At 40.2% G+C, this 25,991-nt stretch overlaps 1 protein-coding gene across 1 annotated transcript; it reads right to left on the bottom strand.

Moving 5' to 3' along the window:
* Nucleotides 1-275: 275 nt before the first annotated feature.
* c1qtnf6b (C1q and TNF related 6b) lies at nt 276-17,447 on the bottom strand. The gene is made up of 3 exons (XM_006803817.2): nt 17,266-17,447; nt 11,894-12,086; nt 276-2,668 (listed from the first exon to the last, which is right to left on the bottom strand). The coding sequence occupies exons 2-3, from the start codon at nt 12,072-12,074 to the stop codon at nt 2,121-2,123; spliced, it is 729 nt and encodes a 242-aa protein (XP_006803880.2). The 5' UTR covers nt 12,075-12,086; nt 17,266-17,447; the 3' UTR covers nt 276-2,120.
* Nucleotides 17,448-25,991: the final 8,544 nt, after the last annotated feature.

Below are 25,991 nucleotides of genomic sequence, written 5' to 3' on the forward strand. Positions count from 1 at the left end.
ATGCTGTGGACTCATCCGCTGTCTCTCAGAGTTTGAGATGGGTTTTTGTTTGCTAGTTTGTTTTTTTATTTTAGAAATCTGGCCAGTTTTCAGACTTGATCACAAGTGTCATTCCCCTCATAAGGTTAAGTGATCTGAAGGGTGCAACATGAAGAGAATTAGACAGGTGAGGAAAATCTTCCAGAATTGTTAACACACAAAGTATAGAGCTCTTCATTTGATATAAAACTACAAGCCTTTTTGTTGCTCACTAATACAAATGAGGAGAGACTTGGTTTGTGAAGGAAATACTGTTTTTATATGTTATATAAACAAACACGTAGACATACACAGTCCAGACCCAACAGCTTAAGTGGTAAAACATATTAAAGCTATTATAGAAAGCTCATTTACAGACATTTACATAAACTGCTCTGCAGCCTCAAGTCCCTAAAACAATAAACAATAACTGTCAAATACATTCCTGCATTTGATAAAGCACCGTATGTATTTTCATATGCTGGGAAAGTGGTCAGCTCACCAAAATTACAAAAAGACAATAATGTAAATCCAGTTGTGCAATATTTTCATGCCACGTCACTGCAAATATAAGCACTCGAGTTGGATTATGATTTTCGTTATGTATGAGAGCAGATATGGAGTATGCTCACAGCCATTGTGATCCACTTGAAAAAAAAAAAGGGCTGGAGTTCACTAGCAAAGAAGAAATGTGAAGGAGTGAGAATGAGAATGACTCCACCTCAACGATCTTACTGCCGTTAAGTATTTGTAGGTAAATATAATTACAACTGCTTGTTTTGTTTTGACAAACAAATTATGATGAATGCAAATATTTATCTGTATTATTTTTCTTCTTCTTTTGAGATTGAACGACCCACTCTGATTTCTTTTGTATTTGTTTTATTATTGCTCATCTTCCCTGTGCCTTGTCCCTGATGTTCGTATGTTGCATTCCCATGCATGACCTCTGAACTGCTCCATGATCTTTGCCTTTTCCCTGCACCTCATTTGGATTGTTTGCTGTGCTGTCTGATTCCCTGTGTATGATCTCCGACAGTGTTTTGCATTAAAGATTGGGATGTTTGGACTTTTACTTGGTGTCTTGTGTTTGGGTGCATCCCTGTAGAATTTGTTCCACAAAAAGTCTGCAAATATTTGGTAGCATTTTTGTAATAAAACTCACAACTAAGGGCGTAATTCAATGTATTTTATATGAAATTACAATGTAATTATATTTACCGGCAGGTACATAAGAGGGTAACAAGTCAGGCTTTTGCAAGAAATCTGTAAAGTAATTTTAAGTATTCGGTTACTTGCAGTGAGTAAATTATACTTTGAGTAAATTACAGTATAATGTGTAAAGCCTGGAAGTCAAATGTGTTTAAGTCCCTCCATAATGTAATAATTTCCTGTAAAGCACCTGAAGATATGCAATGCTTAAAATCGACCCTGTGTCTGTTAGCTGGTGTTTCATGGAGTTGCCTAATGTATTTGCAATCATTTTATATTAGGATAGTGGGTCTTTTAGATTCAGCATTTCCATTTCTGCATGGCTCCATACAGTTGGTGGAATGGTTGCAGATGTGGGAGGTTTTTGTAATTTGGATGAACTGACATTTTAAATTGCTTCTGTGAAAGAGGACATTTGTTTAATGAATAGCCGACTGCCACAATACATTTCACTCTGACAGATTCTATGTTGCTAAGAGGCATCGCACCATAAATGTCACATAAAACTGATTGCACAGATTTTAAACTCCTGAAAAATTGGTGTGACGTCTGATTAAAAAGTACCTGAAAGCAGGTGATCATGGGAAATGGCACAAAAAGTAAGATCTTTGTACGATAAAGTATTTCTAGTGCAAAGAAATTATTTTAACTTTGTTCCCCTATGCTGTACCAGTTGTGCCTCCTATTTTCTTTTTCTTTTTAAGGTTTAGATTTAAGCATTTTGGGCCGTCTTTATTTAACAAAACAGCATTTTCCTCTCTGGGTTGAAAGGAATATTTAAGCACCTAAATTGTTTTGTGCGCTAATAAGTACCTGTTGGCACAAAGTAATATCCCTGGGAAAAAGACTTAATAATTGGACCCACACAGCCTCTCCATCCTGCCTTCTCCTCACTGGATGCTGGGAGCCACCAGGTATCCGTTGAAGGTGATGTAAACATCCACGTCGTCGCTGTAAATGGCGTTCTCCCGCTCCCTTTTGTAGAGCCGCACCCAGACCTCGTCGTTCAGAGCCAGATCCAGCATGACGCTCTGACTCTGCATGATGGACCGCTCGCTGGGCTGAGCGTACAGGATCACCTGCTCCTTGTCGTTGTGCATCAGGTGGAGGTATGTCTCCTTAAAGTTCCACGTGTGGATATTGACGTTGAAGAAGTAGATCCCGGGCACGTAGCAGTAGAACTTGCCTTTGAACATGTTAAAGTGCTCGTAGAGGTTGACAAACACAGTGTCGAACACCAGCGCCTGGTAGTAGTCCAGGCTGTGCAGGGATTTGCGGCGGCCCACAGAGAAAGAAGAGTGGGGGATCTTGCAGGCGTCTCCGGGTGTGCCTGCTTGGCCTTTGCTGCCTTTAGGGCCCATGGGGCCTCGGTAGCCAGGAGAGCCCTCCAGACCTGGTTTTCCGGGTGTACCTTTGTCTCCTTTGTCTCCTTTATCACCTAAAGGGACAAAATGAAACGTGAACAGGGAGGAAGACAGAAAACCCACAAGCGTGACTTGCATGTTTGAATATTTTAACCCTTTAAAGCCTGAGCAATGAAATAATTGCCTGAAAATTCTATATTCTTGAAAATATAGTGTTTAGTAAACCTTCTGATGAAATCTTTCATTTTTAAATTTCATAAATGATTTTATATGAGTAGAAGTCTCAAAAACTCACAGGCTCAACACATGTATCAAATGTGATACACTTGGCTTAACAGGGTTAAAAGTAAAGCTCTTAACAGACATTTTAATAAAGAAGAGGTTAGCTTTTGCAAAGTGAGATGTACTAGTGCTCACATTAATAGCAAAGGCATGTCAAGACCACATTAATTTATTCCCAGCTGGCTGCACCAGATGTTTCTTTCTTCCAAGAACTCAAAGTGATCTTGCCATTTAGCAAAGTGCAGCATTTAGTTGGATTCAAAGATTTTCTCTCAACTCTTCCATTTTCAGGTCTCCGTTTTATTGTGCGCACAGTACCATTAAGCTTGAACTTTTTCATAGTGGCTACAAATCTAGAAGCAGCAACAAATTCCAGTAAACCTTTTATATCTGACATTTCAAATCCTGCTTATAAATCTAAAGGAACTCTTTCATGAGACCTTGTGAGGATAGCATGTCTGTAAAAAGCAGTTTGTTTCCAGAATCTACTGCCTCATTAAATTTGAAGTAATCACAGCCAAAGACCAGAAGGAACTGTAATAATTTCAATTAAACACATTTATTTCTCCTTTTTCTGCTGCTGTTCTAGGCATCTGAAGGTGAACTGCTTTAGCTAGATAAAAGTCTGCTGACACCCTGAGACAGCACACGAGCTCTACTGGAGGAATGAGCATCATTCTTCTAAAACTGACTTGGAGCTTTCATGATGGCGCACTGTTTCATAAAATCTTCTATAAAAGAACAAATAGGGGTTGGTGCAATCCAAAGGTATCAAAATGGTCATCTAGCCTTGCTTCCTTTAAATTGCCTCCCCTTTGGCCATACAAACTGATTGGTGCATTTAATTCATACACCAATCAGTCATAACGCATAACGCACATATTGAACAAATATGTAAGACTGCATTCTTCCATTTGCGCAACATCTCTAAAGTTAGAAATATCCTGTCTCAGAGTGACGCTGAAAAACTAGTTCATGCATTTATTACTTCCAGGCTGGACTACTGTAATTCATTATTATCAGGATGTCCAAAAAACTCACTGAAAAGCCTTCAGCTAATCCAAAATGCTGCAGCAAGAGTACTGACAGGGACTAGAAAGAGAGAGCATATTTCTCCTGTTTTGGCTTCCCTTCATTGGCTTCCTGTTAAATCCAGAATTGAATTCAAAATCCTGCTCCTCACATACAAGGTCTTAAATAATCAGGCCCCATCTTATCTTAATGACCTTGTAGTACCATATCACCCTATTAGAGCACTTCGCTCTCGCTCTGCAGGCCTACTTGTTGTTCCTAGAGTATTTAAAAGTAGAATGGGAGGGAGAGCCTTCAGTTTTCAGGCCCCTCTTCTGTGGAACCAGCTTCCAGTTTGGATTTGGGAGACAGACACTATCTCTACTTTTAAGATTAGGCTTAAAACTTTCCTTAGTATATAGTTAGGGCTGGACCAGGTGACCCTGAATCCTCCCTTAGTTATGCTGCAATAGATGTAGGCTGCCGGGGGATTCCCATGATGCATTGAGTTTTTCCTTTCCAGTCACCTTTCTCACTCACTATGTATTAACAGACCTCTCTGCATTGAATCATATCTGTTATTAACCTCTGTCTCTCTTCCACAGCATGTCTTTATCCTGTCTTCCTTCTCTCACCCCAACCAGTCGCAGCAGACGGCCGCCCCTCCCTGAGCCTGGTACTGCCGGAGGTTTCTTCCTGTTAAAAGGGAGTTTTTCCTTCCCACTGTCGCCAAAGTGCTTGCTCATAGGGGGTCATATGATTGTTGGGCTTTTCTCTGTATCTATGAAGCGCCTTGAGGCGACTTTTGTTGTGATTTGGTGCTATATAAATAAAATTGAATTGAATTGAATTGAATAACAAGACCACCTGTCTAATATTGTGTTGGCCCCTCTTTTGCTGCTAAAACTTCCCTGACCCATCAAGGCACGGACTCCACTAGACTCCTGAAGGTGTGCTGTGGTATCTGGCGTCAAAATGTTAGCAGCAGACACTTTATGTCCTGGAAGTTGCTAGGTGCAACCTCCATGGATTGGCCTTGTTTGTCCAGTACATCACACAGCCGCTCAATTAAATTGAGATCTGGGGAATTTGGAGTTCAAGTCAACACCCCAAACTCGTTGTTGTGCTCCTCAAACCATCATGAAGAACTTTTGCTTTGTGGCAGGGAGCATTATCCTGCTGGATGATCCTCCAGTCATCATGGAACACCATTTCCATGAAAGGGTGTACATGGTCTGTAGCAGTGCTAAGGTAGGTGGTACAAGGTTTCTCAGCAGAACCTGGAGCATCACACTGCCTCTGCCAGCTTGTCTTCTTCCCATAGTGCATCACTCACATACTGCCATCTGCTTGATTTAAAAGAAAGCGTTCATGAGACCAGGTCATCTTCTTTCATTACTCTGTGATTAAGTTCTGTTGCTCACATACCCATTGTTTCCAGGAGTCAGCATGGTCACCCTGATTGGTGGCTATACAGTCTTCTACATAACAGCCTGCGATGCACTGACATCTTTCTACCAAAAACAGCATTACATTTTGAAGCTAGAGTAGCTCAATCTTTTTGATTGGATCAAGAGGTCCGGCCTTCGCTCCCCACGTGCATCAGTGAGCCTTGGCTGCCCACGACCGTGTCGCTGGTTCACCACTGGAACACTTTTGATAGATTGATAGACTGACCACTGCAGACCAGGAACACCACACAAGAGCTGCAATTTTGAAGATGCTCTGACCAAGTCATCGCAGTATGGCCCTTCTATCAAACACATTAACGGTGAGAACACAATGTTTTCTTGCTCCCTAATACATCCCAGCCACTAGCAGGTGAAAAGATAATCAGTTTTATTCACTTCATCACTTCACCTGATTGGTGCATGTTCAGCTTAAAATATAATGTTTTTAAAAAATTACTTGGATATGTTTTCCTAGTTTTTATTTGCTCTTTTCTTGTTTATATCTGTCTTCCCTGGTGGATTCTGCTAAGCTGCCACCACACACCACCAAATCGTCCTCTGGATTTGAAATTTAAATGCGATGTGACAACAAGCTCTAAAAATGATTAATGAGATTTTGTGACTACTGACTGAAATGTCTCTATTTAAGCGAACATTTTGAGTGGTGCTATTATTCCCGAAACACAAGAGAATACTTTTGAGCTGATTGTACATTTGCATGTCAAGTGACACTGCTTATTCGGTAAGCCTTCCTACATGCCATCACCATATCGCTGTGGAACAGCTGTAAAAAGATGTGAGCCAAGAAAAGGCTCAGGCATACATAAACAGAAGCTAATTTAGGAGCAGTGCAGCTTACTGAAATTATGGGATGAAAAGTGGGTGACCATTTTCACTTTCAGCTGACAGCAGAGTTGGCTCAAATCTATCTATCATCAAGGATCTAAATGCAACTTTATTACAGCAATATTCTAGGCCAATTCGAAGATGGCTTGACAAGCCTAAAGGCAAGCACTTGTGCTCCCTATTTTATGCCATATACTGACTGGCCACTTCATTACACCTATTCAACTGCTCGTTAATGCAAATATCTAATCAGCCTGTCACATGGAGGAAGCCTAGTGCATTTAGGAATGTAGACGTGGTCGAGACAACCTGCTGAGTTTAAAACTGAGAATCAGAATGGAGAAGTAAGATGATTTACGTGACTCTAAAACTGGCATTGGTTCTAGATGGGCTGATTATTGCAGAAACTGATGGTCTTCTGGGATTTTCCAAAACAACCATCTGTAGGGTTTACAGAGAATGGTCCAAAACAGAGAAAATATCCAGTGAACAGCAGTTCTCTGGGCGAAACTGACTTGTTGATGTCAGAGGTCTGCGGGAAATGGCCAGACAGCTTTGAGCTGATAAGAAGGCAACAGTAACTCAAAAAAACATTAATCACAACCAAGGAATGCAGAGATGCTTCTCCCTTGCAGCAAAATGGCTACAGCAGCAAAGGACCACAGTGTGGTCTGATGAATTTCAATCTCAATTTCTGATGCAACTTTCAGATGGTGCGGTCAGAACTTGGCGTAAACAACATGAAACTATGGCTCCATCCTGCCTTGTACTGTCCCAATCAAAAATTTAAGACCACTTGATAAATGGTAGAAAATCATATTTTGCATGGTTGGATCTTGACAAGGTTCCAAGCAGAGCTTCAACATGCAACAAGAAGAAATGGGAGTGAGACAAAACATTTTTTGAGCATGCAATTTATTGGAAACAACGTTTAAACTGAAACAGGCTGTTTGACAGCTGATCAAAAGTTTAGGACCACATGCCAAGAGTTCATGATCAAGAGTTCAGTGTTAATTGTTTGGAAGATACTGGGGATCATATTATTGGTTGGGTTTTCTCCTAAATACTGTAGTGCCTGTACAAAGAGATTACATTATAGCTTTTAGAAAAACAAAAAACAAAACTGGTGTATGATAGTTTCGTCAGTTTTGAGAGGCTCTGAGGTTATAGGGTGATAAAAAGAAACCTGTAAGTATGACTTTCAGCAAGTCTTGCTGAGCTTGCTCTGCATTATTTTAGGCAACTAAAACTGTGGTTATGATTTAAACACCTCTGGGATCGCTAAACCCCACAGGAAGAAGCCACAGTGCTTCCCTCTTTAACCATGACCAACACTTCCTGTAGAGGTAAACACTGCTCATCCTCTCCACAGAGCCACAGTGACGTCACCAGCTGTGACCAGCGTCCAAACAAAAAAGTCCTGAGCAGAGTTACAGCAGTTTCTACAAACAGTAGCTTAGCAGCACATCTGGGCACAATGACCTACAGGGAGTGACTTATCCGGCAATAATACACAGTTACTGTTACATGTTGCAAAATACTTAGATGAGAAAAAACCCCATTGTTTCTTTGGTTTGGAAACCTTTACATGTTTTTTAACCTAGTTTTAACAAAAATAATATAAAAAAAATATAATGGTAAAAAAGGAAATGGTTCTAAGTGTGAAATATACACTTTTACGTCATGGGTTTTAATTTAATTACTAACTTTCATGTGCTCATTTTAATACATACACTATAGACAACATAGAATAGTATTTTAAATATTACTAAAACTTCCAAAATAAATGAACCATCTGTTGCTCTTCTTGTAGGCAAATATAGGTCTATGACACTGTAGGTTTAGGATATTACGATCAGATGGTTATGAGTCACTGAATGTCTGGAAAAAGATCACACACGGTGCTCCTTTCCCAGGCCTGAGGCCTCAAAAGTAGTATACATGGCAGTATGGGCGGAGATTGTAACAGCAGTTACAAGTGGAAAGTTAAATGAGAATTGCTGCAAAGATTCAGGAATGACTGCAACAATAAACGTGTTATCAAAGAGAGTCACGTGCACTTAAAAAAGCACCAATTAGCCAATTGTTGCTTTTCTTTACAACTATGCAGCTGGAATGTGGACACTGCTGTTCCATGTATCAAGTACATTTCAAGCAACACTTCTTTTTATTTGCTTTTGATTTACTTGGGATGATTCTAGAGTCCGAAAGTGGATCAAGACCCACAAGTTGAGCAACTTAAAAGATAAACTTTAGATAAACATGTTAATTTGGGAACTGAAAGTACACTGACACTGAAAGCTGCAAATGTTAAACGGCAGGGTTTCATAAAAACAAACTTAAGATCCTATTACTAAAATTAAGCAACATTGCACGACACCAAGACTTAACTCCAAAGTCATGCATTTTGGAATCAACTTGACAGAAAGGCAGACATGAAAGGTCAGAGGTCAAATGTGACCTGATAATTGGATGGAAACTATAACGTGTATTTAGACAATACCTAAATGTTGCAAATAGAAGCTAAGGCAACAGATTTTTAAGCATAGTTTTAGAGATAAAAGACATTTTATGAAGGTTTGGTCTTATTTGGCCTTGAAGTAATTATTATGATGGCTAATATGTTAGGATGAGTGACAAGCCCTGATCAGAAGACCTGTGAGTCCTGCTGGTGACATATGGATACAAACATTTGCTAATATAGGTGGGCGATTCACCATGCACAGGCCTAAAGGTGAACAACAGAACCTGAATGTTGCATTTTCAGTCAGTCATCCAGGTGATTTCTTCAGTGTCAGTTGACTGCAGGTTTCCCCAACCTTATAAAAAGTACATTATAGGCCGTGAGTTCAGTTTTATCATCATTAATATGCAAATCATCATGACCTTTGATGAATGGCTATGAGTACCATTCACAGAGAGCTGGTTAAATGCTGCAGTTGTAAGATGTTTCAAAATGCACCATTAGGCCCCCTCCTTGTTTCTACCAATAAAAACACAATGTCCAGATGAACAGAATCAGGTTTCTGGGATTTTGAGGATGGATCAAGACAACAAATTAACTTTTCAATGTAATGCTACTAAAGAAAAATGAGTGGGTGTAAATTCTGATTTGCTCGTGACTGAAGGTTCGGGTTTCTTTTGAGAAATTTGGCAGGCTAGTGTCTCTCAAACTGAGATTGACTTACTGACTATGGTTACACTGTTTGAGTAAAACCAACAGCACATACTGCTGCATTTTTGATCATGCACTCAGTTCAGTTTGCTTGCTGTGCAACGCAAAGTTGCTTCACATTTTGACTCCCCACTGGATCCATGAAATTACAGTTGGACTTCGATGAGGAAAGTTGTGACATGGCACAAAAACACTTGAACTGTGTTTGCATGTGTGTAGCTTAATGATAGACCAGCAGAGACATTTTTGTGGTTCAATGGTTGGACTGGTTTACGGGCTGATCGTGGGTCAGAACAGACTTGGCATGTCCGGTAATCAAAGAACCAACAGATAAAACAACAGAGTGATGACACATCATCTGGATCGCTCTGGCTGAGTTGGCTGACTGACTTATCATATTAAACACACATGTTCTTGCAAATCCCTCTCCAACTCCATCTCTTGCATTGGGAAATCCCACTGATTCCCACTTATTAATCCCACTGATTCTCTCACAACACTTCCCCCTCTTTCTCTTACCTTCATTGTATATATATATGTACTAGTATGTGCACGCACAGATAAAGCCACACAGATGCACAAACACTGACACTCAAAGTCTTCACTGTTGGCCTTCCTCACTGCCTGCAGTAACAGTAACTCAAACAAGCTGTCATGGATTTGACTGTGTAATCAGGTGTAGTCAGCACAGGATCCACAGTGTTTATGGGAGGGCAGATTAAGGAGTCAAACTGGACCACTTCCAAGTTTTATTTAATCTGCTTCTTTTTAATTTAAAGTGGGCCTGAGGTTAGTAGGACATGTTTTGTTGGTCCTTTTCCCCACTTTCTGCTTGATGTGTGTCTGTAGCTGTGTAACCGAGCCCATGTTTACTGGTGTTAATTTGTGTTTATTGAAGTAACCACGTTTTTGGTTTTTTAAAGAAAATACACAATGTAGGAACAATTTGCTCGGAAATATTTGTGATATTGAAAGTGGGTTGTGACAAAGAGCTTTAAGATCAGGTAAGCTTTAAGGTTTCTCACATTTATTTTAATATTGCCCTGTAATTGATAAGTATTAGTAGAAGCTATTGCAACAAGACAACCTAGGACTTTTTGGACCACTGAAAATCTGGGACACCAAAGTAACTGCCTGCTTATTTGGCAATGCAGTCTAGAGCCTGGTGAATTATACTGTGGCAAGCATTGTTTTTCTCTCTCTAAATGGGCCACTTTATAGTGTAATTATCTTTGAGTTTAGTTTAGACCAAGTCTGAGTATCCTACAGCCCATTTCAAATCAAGTTACCCATTCTCTTAAAACTCATTGCACAAATATCAGGTTCAGGTTAGATGCAGTCCAGAATTGGATGTATGGTCAACCTGCCTTTGGTTCAAACTCTGAACCCCATGAAGACTCTTAGTAACCTCTAGTAACACAGTACCATGTAAGTCAGAGGTAACAGACAGGTAGCAGTCTGTTTATGTAGACTCCAAGTTAAAATGTCAAACTTTACTGCAGAAACAAACATGTTTAGAGGAAGATACAGAAAAAATACTAGCAGCCACCAGCGCTGGTCCTCAGTAGATGCGTTCTAGAGTTATCGTGTTCATGAAGTTGGGTGTTCATGCTACCCACCCATCCAGCTGGCATGCTGACAACAATACCCCTCGGTCTCTTTGATGTTTGTGATGTTGGTGCTTTTATTAAATATTTGCAACTGTATTAAAAGTAATATTATTTGCCCAATTACCGAACAGAATATCCAAGAAGTCTGTGATGGTCACATCATGGATTCCTGACTATCTATCAGAGAGGCCTCTATGTGGCAGAAGACAGGAGACTTTTCTATACAGTTTATAGCTGTATATATTATTGTGACGTGCTTTTTAACAAACTGCAAACTTCCCTCGTTTGGCCTTTGAGCTTTGGCTTGTTGACTGATTCATTTATTGTAAGAAAATGTCATTCCACCTTAATGAAATCCTTGCATACATTCATATTTTGATGCTGATATACATTTCCTACCACAGATACTGTGAAAAGCCACCATTGTCACTAGTATTTGGCTGCCTGCTGCTTTACAAAATGTTAAAAAGCGGCTGATTTTTGAAGTGGTTCCAGATTCCTTCTGTTGCGCGAGTATCTAATTTCCCTTTCACTGACAAGCTCTCATTTTACTCTCAGTTCCACTTAGCCATCACTGCATGGCTACACTTAGTAGCTCTATTCCATTATTATAGATATGTGATTACTCTCCTGATTAAGGAGTACCTCTCTCTCTCTCTCTCTCTCTCTCACACACACACACACACACACACCTGGAAAAGGAAAAGCACAGACTTTGTAAATGCAGCTTAAAATAGAGCCCTCGTAGTGCACACTTTGAAGAGTGAATGATTTTTTTTTTAGAAAATTAACAAGCAACGATTCTCCAATCATGGCATCATTTGCATGATTGACCATCAAAGTGAAGCTGCAATTATCAACTGAACGCAGTCTGTAATCAGCAGTGTTTCAGAGCTTAACAGATGCTTTTCAAGTCCGTGGTACCTTTGAGGATGGTCATGTTAATGACAGTTCGGACTTCAGGCATTTGATACTGAGCCGTGGCTGCGGGAGAGTCTTGCTGGTCGCAGCATCGTCTGCAGAGTCTGGAAGGAGACCTGGAGGGGGAGGGGACACAGCAAACCAAGGGAAGGAGCAACAGCAGCCCAAAACACCCCGACAACATGGCTGTCTCAACCTGAGGATGGAAGGAAAGAAACGAAATAAGCAATCAAAATAATGGTAATGCTCCAGGACAATGTTAAACTGTATGTCCATATGAGGCCATAGTGATGGCAGATGTTTACAGATGCATGCAACTTTATGGCTCATATAATAATAATGGTGTTTTTACTCTCTGATCAAGAGGAATTTGAAAGTGAAAAAAGATCAGCCCCCAAACCAACATTTTTTGGTTAGTTTTGTTGTTTGTTGGTGTGCCGTATTTTTCACATTCCTGTGGAAATCCGGTCTAGAAATCTGGACTATAACTGCATCTTCTTAGGAGACAATGATGTTGACAGTATTTCTCAGGTTTCTCTTGCAGCCCTTATTAGCCATTGTGTCCCTACATTTAGTGATCTATACAAGATATAATATACTACAATGCAATTTTACCATGACATTGTGGTTTTAGAGTTTCAGCAAGAAGTATTCAAAAACAAAGGCTTGAAAAAACCGTACTACTTCTTAAAAGTATGTTTGGCATTTTGAAATTTCAGAACTTAAGGTCAACTTGACAGACCAGATTATGTTATTTTAGGATTATCGTATAGTATCCAGAGGATCAAGAAGTGGAATATAAGCCTTTCTATAGACTAAAAACAAGAGTGAGAAAGTTTTCTGAGGCTGAAAATTTGATCACAATATAAAACAAAATTAATATTTTGGTTGAGAATCTTTTCAAAGCTGTTTATTACAAATGAAACATGAGTACATAATTGAAGGTTATGAAGAAAAAGACCCAAATGTGTCCATCATTATGTGCCTGTGTAACAGTAACCATAGCACAGACAATATGACACTTGATTGATGCTTTACCCAGAGTGCTTTATGGTAAAGCGAGTACATATGTTTCCAAGATGCATAACCCAGAGTCAGCCAGACCCTCCCACCCCGAAACTGTAACCACTGAGAAACACAAGACCATAAAATCCATCTGGTTAACAGGGGAATGCTACAATCTTTTCCTTTGAGCTTCTTTACACAACTAGAGACACAAACTTTGATGTTATATTAAATAAAAATCTCAAGATTAGTCTACATTGGGTTCTACAGTGAGCCCTAAGGAGCAGGGGATGTAACACTGACCAACTGACTGGTGGACAGCGAGCACCCCTCATGATGGATCTCAGCACATTTTGTTTTCTGCTGCCCCAACCGGTCATGGCAGATTGTGCCCCTCCCTCAGCCTGGTTCTGCTCAAGGTTTCTTCCTGTTAAAAGGGAGATTTTCCTTCCCACCATCACCAAGTGCTAGCTCATAGGGGGTCATCTGGCTTTTGTCTTTATTATTGTATTATCTTTGCTTTGCTCGAGGCGGCTGTTGTTGTGATTTGGCGCTATAAAAAATTTAATTGAACTGGAAACAATTGCCCAGTTTGTTGTTAACTACATATTGGTGCCTGTGGCTCAGGAATTAGAGCAGGCCATCTACATACTTAAAGGCTGGTTGATTGACCCCTGGCTGTTCCAGTCTGCATGCCAAAGTATCCTTGATACTGAACCCTGATTTGCTTCTGATTGACACATGTTGTATAAAGTGCTTTGAGCGCTCGTTTTCCCTAACATGACCAGCAACAGAAAATAGTCCATCGACAATTAATCAATAAAAATCTGAATATTGATCTAATATTTTTCCATTTACATGTGTTGTAATTTTCTGTTTTCTCAGAGAAGCATCTGAAAACAGTCTTAATAAAAACGTTTATTTGATAGAATTAGAGGCCTGCTGCTGCAGGAAATGAAGCCCATGAGAGTGGTATTCTTAGGCCATAAAAACAAAACTGCATGTGCTTGTCTGGTCTGCATTTTTCACCTATTCCTCTCATTCGCTCATATCTATTTCATTTTCATCCTCAAACGCAACACCTCTGAAAAGGAAAAGCACAACAGAACGAGAGGAAATGTTTGTGTGAGAAAGGAGAAAACTGAGGAAATGAAATAAACAGGGACGAGACAGATGAGAGATTCCCTGAGGTTTTTACAGTGATGGATGAATGTTAAAAGGATTTGAGATGACAGATGGCGCATGACTGTAGGAAAAATGAAATAACTGGAGTGCTGCCCCAACGTTTTTATCTGACTACTGATAGTAAAATATAACAGTTATTATCTGCCTCGCTATTACAGCCTGTCAGATGTCACGCAACGCATCTCTGCTCTGTTCTCCAACATGTCGGAAAAATTAGGCTCAGATTTATCATATGAATTTGTATTTCTGTCATTTTGGCAATATTCTGCGGCAAATGCAACAAGAAATGGCCTTCGGTTCCCTTTAAAGACAATCCAGACTAAAGCTGTATTTCTGTCACAAAGCAGTAACCATAAGACGAGGATGAGTGGTGCAGCTTGAAAGTGCTTACGTTGGAACGTTGAGCTGGTGTGGAAAATCTAAGTGATTATTTGGATTTTTTTCTTGGAAAGCTGTCAACTGTGGATTCACTGCAGTTGACACACAAAAAAATATATATTTTGCAGACTTCAAAGAATCCCACATGCTACTGTATATTTGCTCTCCAGTTACCAGAGTGTCCCCGAATGGGTGGCTTATTTTTACAGTGTCACAGGAACGCAGTGCACAGGACAGGGAAGCGCTCAGCAGGCACTCTGCTTGACTGACTGGCAACCTGTCAGCTTATAAAAACCCAACCCTTAGTGACAGGAAGTAATATTTCTACAGTCCCAACATAGGAAACACTTGTTGAAATTACAGGTTTTGGTCAGTGGAGGCGGTGCCCAGCCGCTGTGCACCGAGATGAAGAAAAGATGCATCTTCTTGGGTTTTCTGAAGCAGTTTTCGCACCTCAACCTTAGATAATGAGAAGAATCGTGTCATTCTGATGTCCTTTCTCTCATGTGGCGTGCAGAAGGAAACATATGTGTTTCACTAATGTAGGATTAAACCCAGAGACAAGGACACTCACTCACACCTGTGGCTCATTCAGAAGCATGAGCTGATATCTCTGTGTTGGTGCTGCTCTTATATTATGACACTAGCACTGGTCAAGGATCAACTGGCAGCAGCCAAGAAGTTAGCTCACGTACTTAAAAACTATCGCTAGCAAACCTACATTTGGCCAACAACAAAGCAAACTAAATAAAATATTTGTTCGTTGTATAAATGAATAAAGAAAATGCTTAAAATGTTGACCATTTGTTCTTAAAGAGAGTTTTATATAAAACTCAAAGTTATGACATTACAAAAATTACAATTACAATGTTGATCCTGGACCAACATTATTATGATGGGAACAACACCAACACGGGGATATCAGATATATCCCTTTAGAATGAGCGTTTCACCTATAACAAGCATGTGTTTGCACTGTGAGCGAAAACCAAAGTTACCAGAAAGGACCAACACAGGCAGGGGGAGAACGCGTGTACCTCTGTCTTAACAAGTCCTAAAACAGTTCAGGGCTCCAGCGTGTTCATGAAAACAGCCTGAACAGGTCAAAACTTCAGCAATATTTGTGCCACATAAAAATACTGTACAAATGCCTACATGCATATCAGTGAACCAACTAGAGGGACTATCATGGTGTCATGCGCGTGTCCTACGTAGAGCCTATGCATAGCTTTTCAGACCATGTCCACATATTGTAGCTATTAACTATCACCAGGGGGCAGTGTCTGTGGGGCTCACTTAAACCAATCAGCTTTTGACCTATGTATGCCATCCTCACCTTCAGGCCAGCACTGTTGCTTTTTGTAGGACTGCATGCAATCACATACGTATAGATGCATATCTCACATCCTTCACCCTGATAGCTGAATATCAACACAAATGAACACCAACAAGGTTTTATCAATTCTGCTTCAGAGGATGGGTTGGAAACGTGATCATGTGGCTTCAGGCCAATCATTGTAAATGGCAAAGGTGAGGGTCGAGCAGAAAACATGGGTAGCAACATTATTTGATGCATGAGTGCATTTAAAGGTATTGTTTAGGATTTGCCCCTAAAAGTACCACTTGAGGTTCTCCACGTTGGTCTAACCTGGTATATCCCATCCACTTCTCACCAGATTGGCAAGAATATTTATTTATTTACCGATAATTAATAACATAGTCTCCAAAAAATGAAGTGACATTTCCTCCAGCACCATGTGTTATCCTTTTGTGGTTTTTGGTAACACGTCTTGGCATGACCGTAACATTTGTCACAGGATGTGTCCTATAAGCCCAGCCAGTTCTTACTAAATTGCTTGTTACAGTTTTAGAATCAAATCTCCACCTGTATTTAATAAGTTCTACAGTTACATGCTTAGGTTTTTGAAAACTAATGACCACATTAATGACCTGCCTTACTGAAGACTATGTGGTAACCTACCATTCAGTGTGTTTTCTGTATTTTGGCAAAATTTGAAAATACTGCAGAAAGGGGGATAAACAGAAACATGAGTTATACTTGAAGATTTCGGGCAAGCACACAGCAGGCTGACACACCCTTGGCCTTATTTTATTATGCAACATGCTGTCAAATTGATGAGGCCCCACGTTCAGCTTGCTTTAAGGCAGGAAAAGAAAGTGTGCAACAGACGTTTTAAAGTTACTGAAAGCTGTGCAACTACAAAGGCAATAACAATTAGTCAGATTTTATAGCTGGTTTAATATCATCAAACAGGAAGAAAAATTAATCTCTTACATCATACTCTACCAACAAACATCACCCCAATGCGTGCCTGCGTGTGTGTGCGCGCGTGTGTGTCTGTGAATCATAACAAGTAACAACCACTAATCAGCTGATCAACACACACTGCACTCATGCAGCTGTTATAATGAATTGCTTTAAGAAGCCACGTCTACAACGCCAGAGCATCAACTTGGCATGCATCTGCACTCCGGATAAAGCACATACGCGCGCGCGCGCACGCACGCAATGTCGGGCAGTAGGCCGGCGCGTGAGAGCGTGCGCGGTGATATAGCTGCTGGGGTAAGTTTGCAAAAGAAAAAAAAAGCTACTGCTGAGTTGGCGACTTGTGAATAACTTCTTCAGCCTCTGCACGTCTCTGCAAGCGCACCGCCGGCTGCTTTTTTCTTTATCTTCATTCACCGTTTCTTTTCCCTTTTTTTTGTACAGCATTACGATGCAGAGTCGGTCGATTGTCATAAAGTCGCTGTCACATCTTGTCAGAGTGTCTGGTCGCTTTTCTTACCTGCAGGAGTCTCAGACGAGGAGGAAAAGCAGACTGCTGGTGTCAGACTGAGAGGAGGAACAACTGAGAAGAAACCTCTCTCTCTCTCTCTCTCTCTCTCTCTCCTATACACACACATTCCTCCCTCCCACTCCTGTATATAACCTACCCTCACACACAGCACAACAAATCCTCCTCTTTCATCAAATAACATAAAGTCAGTGTTACTCCCTTCTCCCCGGTGTGTTCATTTCCTGCAGCCCCTCCTCCACACAATCTCTCTCTCTCTTTCTCTCTCTCTCCTTAAACTCCAGATCCATCACTCTTACTTAACAGAGAGTCAAGATAGCTGCGCTTCCATCCAGGAGTTTTATAACAGGGAGCTAAAAGTGGCACAAGGAGCTGTCACCACCCAAACTCTAATATAGGTCATTGCTCTCCTCTGTCCAGGCAGCGCAGATGCCCATGACTCAGATTCTGGACTGCAGCGACATACTTTCATTTAATTTGTTCCATTTCAATACTATCACCGTCATAAAGTCCTGCTGTAGCTGCTGTTAAGACTGTGAAAATGCATAACCAGCATTTTCTTTTCTAAAACATGCTGCAGAATATCAGAATGAATTCAGCAGGCATGGGAGTATCTATCATCTGGGTGTCCTGGTGGTCCAGGCGCATGAAATAAGCGCATCCAAAATAAACAATTTAGCCAATTTAGATTCTGTTTATTTTGTTTTATTGGTATATCAAATTGTTCTAGTTCTTAACAAAGAGGTTATTGACATTTTCTTGGTGTCTTTAAAAAAAAACATTACTAAAAGTGGTGCAGGCAGCCATGAAAATCATAGGTCAGACAGCTCGTTAAAGCCCTCAGTCCCTTTATGGACAGTGTGTGTTACAATAAGCCTGGGGAATTTCGTGTGACCCAACTCACATCCTGTTCTCACAATATGAACTTTGTACTTTCTGGCAGAAGATACAAAGTTCCACACTGTAAGTTTGAAAGACTGAAAGTCATCAGTTGCTTGTTCAATTGATGCTCTGAACAGCACCGTGTAGTGTGGAGGTCATTGGGTGAGTGCAACCTAACAGTTACACGTACAGTTATTGTTCATGTTGATTAGTGTTATTAAAATGTGATTTGTTGTGCTTTGTATTCTTGGTAGTTTTAAAGGCTGTACTGTCAACTTAGATTTGAAGTCCAAAAGTCCAAAACTCCTCCTTAGGGATCATAAAGTAAACACATTCTGAAACACAAAATGGGTGGCTTCCATGCCCAGTGCGAAACCACTGTTCTCAGAGATTTCAGTCAGCTGATATTGCAGTGCAAAGACTGAAAAAGACCTGATGGCAGTGAACGTGAGCTCTTAACTAAACAGCAACCTGAATGGCAGAAAAATGAAGCCAGTGCAGACCTACCAAAAACTATAGTTCCTCCAAAAGCACACACAGGACTCATCTCACGTCTTTAGCTATGAAAATAACGTATTTACATCCTGGTACAAAATGCTGGTCTCCGTAGTTCAAATCACTATTGCTATCATTAGCTAATAATTTAGCTCTTCACCTGTACAAACAAGGTCATTCCTGTTTCTCAAAAGAACATTTTGCTAATGCTGAGGCCATGGATGGTGTTGTGTAGATTTCTACAAACTGAGAGATAAGTTCATTGGATGCCAAACTATCTATCCATCTGTTTTGTAAACTGGAAGCTGTGACCAGATGTCAGAGAGTGAGAGGCGGGCTACAGCATGGACAGGTCGCCAGTCTATCACAGGGGCCACAGTGGACATCTGTATCCTCCGTGTCTTCCCTCACTTTAACTGTTAATAATGTTCACCTTCCAGATATGATCCTTGTGTGTGCCTTATCAGTTACTGCCATGACAGTGGTCTCAGATGAGCTTTCTTCTCTTGAGATAGGTGTAAACTGGTGTTTCAAATCATTCAGGGGTGAAGCACAGTGACTCTGGTAAAAGGAAGATAGATACCCTGCAGCTTTTTTGTCCAAGGCCTCAAATTACTTTTCTCCTGGAGGAAAGGGTGACAGAGTTTGGTTAAATGGTGATTCTAAATTAGCCATAGGATTGAATGCAACTGTTAAGGGTTGGCTGTCTCCTTGTCTTAGCCCTATGACAGACTGGCAACCTGTTCAGGGTGTACCTCTTGCCCCATACAACCCAGAACTGGCTAAGTGGAAGAATATGGATGGAAAGATGGATGAGTATTAACTAGGAACCATGACGCAAACCATGCCAAAAAATTGATTCTGTTCATCTGGATGCAGAAGTCACTCATCCAAGTGACTTATTCAAACTTCTTAAGTCTCTGGAGACTGGAGAAGTCACTTGGATGAGTGACAAAATGTTTCTTCCACTGAAAACGCTGCATCCAGATCAACAGAATCAACTTTTTGGGATTTTCTCACCCGGATTATTGCGCATTGCATCAAGATGCAATGCGTCCTCTCAGCTTGGAGCTTGCCAGCTACTTACAAATAAGTCCATTTGAATGAATCCACTGCCCCACCATTTAGGCCACCTGATTAGGCACCTTCCTTCAAGCCAAATACATGAAAGCATTATGGAGCTTTTATTTCCCCAGGTCTACTCTACAGTTTTCTTGCTTTCATTCTCAAGGGGTAACACCTTTACTTTGGAAGAAAGATCCTCTGCCTTTGCTAGTCTGGCTAGAATCATTAACAGACATGATTAGTTTGGGTGTTTTTGTTTTTTGGGTGAAATAAATGAGCCTAGTGCATCTGTACTCGGAGAAGCATTCATTTAGGATATCTCTGTAAGATCAAAAGAGGGGAAATTCCCTGCTATTAGCACTGATTAGAGTCAAAAGTGAAAGAAGTAATAAAGTCACTTTTTAGTTGCCTCTACCTGAAGCCAGCTAGTACTTAGCACACTCTTTGGATAACACCCACACAAAAGGATAGCTGTGATGGTAAAAAACAGCTAATTATAAAGCAAGCGTACCCAGGTGCTGTTTTATAAAGATCCTTTGCCTTTGATCCTTTCTCTTTTACCAGGTCCCTGCTTCTCTGAACTCCTTCATGACACTTCAGCAGCAAACGCGGTCAGAGGCTTTTAAAACCCTAAGTACACCCAGCTTACAGGCTTAGTGATGATCTCATGGGTTTTGGGGTTTAGACACTAATTTGGTCATTTTTTTTTACTTTTCTAGTCTAGAAGCAAGACAGCAACAGGGTTTAGAAAAATCAAACTGTGTTTCGTTAGAGTTACCTCCCAAAACTTCCCATGATCTATCTTTGTCTAAACTCACAGCCCTGCTTCCTCCTCCTCCTTCTAGCATTCCATCACACGGGCTTTCGTCTATTCTCCGGGGTTTTTGATTGGGTCCTTTATGTTTTGCTTCCTGTCCAGGTCAGTGCTGAGCCCGCAGCCAACCAGACGCCACAGAAGTGAAAGTAGAAAACAAAGCAAAAACACAGAGAATACTCATGAAATCTGTGTCAAGAGCTTCAGACTGACCTTGAGCATGTAGGACCGTGCTGTATGCTGGGAGAAAGGAGTGGAAGTTGGGTTCCCTACCAATAAATTACTCTCTATCATATGTTTATTTTACAAGTGTTTATTTTAAAAATGTAACACAGCCATCAGCACTTCTGAGGGAAAAAACGTATTTCTGAAAAACGTCATTTAGACATGTTTGTTTTGGCAGCTCTGTTGAGCACACAAGTTCAGAAGTTCAAGACTGTAAATGTGAACGCATAAAGATACATAAAGATATAAAACCTCACACTGCAGTCACATAAACAAGAGTCACAGTTTTACGTCTCAGTATTCATTTTGTTTTGGTTGCCTGGGTTACATTTTCTCAGTCACGTGCAATGTTCTCATTATAATATAAAATAATAAAAAATAATGTGAAACGTTTATGTGGCCACATTTATGTCACTTACTGATTTATGGAATTGACTGAAATGTTCTCTCTCAGAAGTGTTATAGAGTCAGCAGCAACATGTATATAAATCTCACCGTGCAAAGAAGATCTGGTTTTGCTCGGACCAGACTCAACATTTGAAAGCACAAATGAATTGTTCCCTTTGTGTGCTTTGGGAACGCAGGGCCAGGGTTAAATCGGCCTCTGGAGCAACACTCGGGTAATATAACAGTGCGTCCAATGTACCATCGCTTGTTTTGATCAAATGTTTTGCTTTGTTTTGTTGGGGACAAAAGCAGCTCATTTCTTTTCCACTTTCCTACTCACCTCCATCCTCTCCACTTATAGCTTGTTTCTGAGAATGACGCCTGTGCTTTTCTGCCTCTTTACTCTTTGTGTGTGAATGAGTTGTCAAGTTGTTGTGCCTTGCCTTTTGTTTCTGCTTGTTATTGTTGAACTCCATTTTTGGTTGGCTCTTCTCAGCTCATTTGCCAACTTTGATCAACTTTTGACCTGTTTCAGTCCGTGCTTTTTGACTTTTCTGAACCACATCACATTTTCAGCAGTGGTTTCAGTTGCCTTAAACTGTGAAAGAAGTGGGCTCATGTTCTCCCAAGTCAGGGGTACTGTTTACTTATTGTCACGGTTCTGGGTCCGTTGGACCCAGTATTTTGAGTTTATTATATTTTGGTTTAATTTTCCATCATGGATTGTGTTCTTGTTCTCTTGTTGTGATTGTGATGATGATGATTATTATTAGAGTTTCATGTTTCTGTTATCCATGTTTTCGGAATTGTGGTTTCATGTATAGTTCAGTTCCATGTGTCATTTTCTGTCTCTCTGTGTTGAGTCAGTGTCTCTGAGTTGTGATTCATGTTTCCTGTGTTATTGTGAAAGTCTTTGTCTTATGTTAGTGTGTGCAGCTTTGTTCCCCCTGTCTCATTAGCCCTAATCTCTCCCAGCTGTGTCTCCCTCCTGTTGCCGATTCCCTCGTTACCACCCTGTGTATATAAGCCCTGTGTTTTCCGTGCTCAGTGTCGCGTCGTACCCTCAGATTATACCTGTGTGTTTTTGGTTTCTGTAGTCACGTCACGTTTGGTTTTCATGTCAGCAATAAAGCTGCCCTGACACTTATAAAAGCTCTTTTTCCAGTCTTAATTTATTGTTAGAGTTATCCACAGTTTGTTGGCTCACAAAGAGGCTAAGGGTTGTTGTTTCAAGATGTTTTTATTTGTCATATACAGGTAACAATGGCACATCATTACCAGCAATGAAATTCTTAGTCTGAGAGCCCTCTCAATATTGCATATAGAAAAAGTAAAAATGCACATAAGGTAAGACTTAGGTAAAAATAAATATTTAAATAAGATAATATATATTAATAAAAAGAGTAGAATAAATAAATAGGTTACTAAAAATACTGTAGTGGCTGTAATAACACACATCAGGGTTTCATAGAAACACAGACACTGATTACAGTGAAACATTATACTGGGCTGTCTGGGGTGTACATGCACCCAGTGTCAGCTGGAATAGACTCCAGTTGACATTAATATTGACAGGAACACAACTGAGGAATTCAGTTTGTGACTAAATAAACTACAGAGGCTGTCTTATGTTTGTGCAACGACTCCGCTGCAATCAATGACAAGCCCAGGGGTTAAACAGCATTCAGTTAATGAGCATTTAAATCTGATATGCAGCTAATGAAGATTACTGTCGAGTGAGTTCATTTTTTGTGTCCTGCAGCCTGGCGTTGCTTCCAATGATGGCTTGGAGTTGAGTAATAAGACAATAATGAAAATAATGACATCCTGTGGCTCGCATCGTTTTTTTTTTCTAATCCCTATGATGCAGTCAAATAACGTTGGTCACAGTACTTGAGGATCTACAAAGGAGGGTGGCATAAATAGAGTAAAGCTTTTTTAAGTGCCAGGCAATTTCAAATGCAACTTTCCAAGATGGAGAAAGATGTAAGAAAGGGGGAGCAGAAGAGGAAGAAGATGAGAGATAGGTACAGTACTTCCAGCTGCTGACAATAATCTTTTTTATACAACTGATACTTGTTTTGGGTTGCTGAGATATTGTTGAAGCACCGTCTGCTTTGATAGCGGCTGCCAGCTCTTTTTATTTTTGGTTCAGGTGTTTTTCATCAATCCAGAAGATTCTCCGTGGCTCTCAGGTCAGAGGAGATGACTGGCCAATCAAGCAGTGTGAGAAGACGGTCAGCGAACTATTTGGTATTAGTTTTGGCGCTGCGAGCAGATCTTCATAGAGTGTGTCAACAGATGGAAGCATGAAGTGCTCTGAAGTCTTCATGCAGATGGCAGTGTTGACTTTGGACTTGAAAAAGCAGAGCAGACCAACCACCACCAATAGCAACAGATAAAACCTTAAATCATCACAGATACCAAAAGGTCACACTGGACTTCAGAAACCTTGGATTGAGCCTCTTCCTACAGAATCCAGGACTTTGATTTCCAAATGAAATGCAGAATTTACTTTAATCTGAAAAGAGTATTTTAAACCACTGACTGATGTTTCACTTCTTTTTTTTCTGTAGCCCAGGTAAGACGCATCTGATGTAACTCTACTTATTTCTGATTCAGAATGGCTTCATATAAGTGACAGTTGTAGCTCTTTTTGAAGACTTCTTGATGCACTGGCAGAAGCTTCAGTCCACTTCTTGCAAAACTCTCCCAAGTTCTTGAATTAACTTTTCATGACAATCCTCCCAAGTCATCCCTACTGCTTTAGCATCTTTTTTTTTTTTTTAAATTTACCATGCTTCTTCCTTCCACGTTGATGATCATCTTCTTCATGCTCTTCATTTCCCTTTTCCATCACCCACCCAACCCTTCATACCACATAGCTTCCCCTCTGAGCCTGTATCTGCAGGAATTTTCTTCCTCTTAAAAGGGAGTTTTTCCTTCCCACTGTTGCCAAATGCTTGCTGAAAGGGGATCATGTTTTCTGCAAAATACTTTAGGGTCTGTACCTTGCAGTATGAAGTACCTCGAGTTGACTGTTATTATCATTTGTGAGAAAGCTTAAAGTTGGCCATTGTAACAGTCTCGGCACCAACGATAACCTGGGACAAAGTTCTGAGAGAAAGAATCAAACCCAGAAAAAATAAATTGGGGGGCTTCCAGCCAAGAAAAAATGTTTGTATGATTAGCACAACTGTCATAGTCGATAATGACAGTGAAAAAACAGATTTGGGGTCTTTTATACAGTCACTGGTTTTATCATTATACAGTATGCTGTCCTCGCCCTGAGTCTCTTAGTTTCACCAGCTAGACAGCGAGATAACGATGCTCCAATAACCAGACTTATTTTCCTTTTTGCGCGGATTTATTGAAGAATGGCTTCTGACCATTGCCTTCTCTTTGACCATCATAAAACTGAAAGTACAAAATACTGTATTAGCTAACTAACATTGTAAACTAGCTTGTTACACTCTTACTGCAAGCTAACAAGATAAAACTTTCAAATGTACAAATTATCGTACCATTTTCACACAAAACAAAAGATAATAATTATTTTATCGACACTCATACTTACAGACATATCTTGTCCAAGGCAACAACATTTTAAGGTCCGTATCAGCTTAGAACAATAACATTACGGTATCACTTTCCGCCATCTTTTATTTCTTCTTCACGTTCTCATTTTTTCCTTTCCCAAAGTAACCGAACCCATATTACAAAGCAGCCACTAGAGGGAGCTCTAGGGCAGTTTACAACTACAATATCCAATTTAAGTTATAAAAGGTAGAACATACAGTATACATAAAGTTTATTTAATAAACAAAATGATTAGATCCATGTCACAGTATCACATGCAGTAAACACAATCTCAGTCTTTTGGGACCTTCAGCACGAGGGGCCAGATAACCAACCATCTTCCAATCTTCAGAGCAAGTATTTTCATACATAATCTTAACAAAACAAGTATGTTTGGCAAAGTCGGTCTTTCATTTTCACCCAAGATATTTCTCTTTAATCTTAAAGTTAATTCTCTCAGATTTCCATCCTTTCATTGCCTTCCAGCTACATTATCTGGTTTACATAATTACTATTAACAGAGGAGTGCTCCATGACTTGGCTGCAGATGTGCCTTTCTATGAAGTCTGTTTAGCTGTTCAGCTTATGACAAAAAGTGACCTTGGAGAAAATCTGGAGACTCTTATAGTTAGCCTGGAGGTTTGGGTGTCTTGAGGTCTTTTTTAACAGATGTGACGCCACCTATAACCAGACAAGTGTATTAATAAATCCAGATTTTCAAATAGGTGAATATATGTTGGCTGAACATGATTTGTTTCTAAGAGTCTTTTCGAAATATCTAAAAATCTCCATTTTGCTGAGGAGAGATGGAGAGTATCAGTTTCAGAGATCACATAGTTCTTTCTCTCCCACCGGACCTCCATGGTAAAAAAAAAATGATGCCTATAGCTGCAGTTGGTTTAAAATCTCTCATTATGGGACACATTTTCTAAAGCCTAGAAAACAAAGTCAAAATGAAAAGGAGACTGCAGACAGTACACTGAAAGGTTATTTTGCCCAGTGACGCCAAAAAAATTACAGCCCACACCAGCGTAAATCAAAGCTCACACTAATTTGAAAAGGTCAAACACACCCCCACAAACCGCTGCACTCTCCTCCAAGATCGTACTTAGTGTAGCTGTGATCTTTGTGGAGACATTCAGTGTAAGTATTATAATCCACTTCAGGCTGGTGATAAGTGTTTTTCCACTCGACTCCACTTCTCAAAATGATCCACAATCCATTTCCTCTGGTCACCTGCATGAATATAACACTTCCTTTCTTTCTGTCA

The sequence above is a fragment of the Neolamprologus brichardi genome, chromosome 6 (genome assembly GCF_056152115.1).
Source record: "Neolamprologus brichardi isolate AB-2024 chromosome 6, ASM5615211v1, whole genome shotgun sequence".
NCBI lineage: Eukaryota > Metazoa > Chordata > Actinopteri > Cichliformes > Cichlidae > Neolamprologus > Neolamprologus brichardi.

Bases quoted from the DNA above. Each gene is read 5' to 3' on its own strand.
- c1qtnf6b (XM_006803817.2), bottom strand. From the start codon at position 12,074: ATGTTGTCGGGGTGTTTTGGGCTGCTGTTGCTCCTTCCCTTGGTTTGC. The intron at 2,669-11,893 runs GTACCACGGACT...TTGTCCCTTTAG, and splicing joins TAACATGACCATCCTCAAAG to GTGATAAAGGAGACAAAGGA.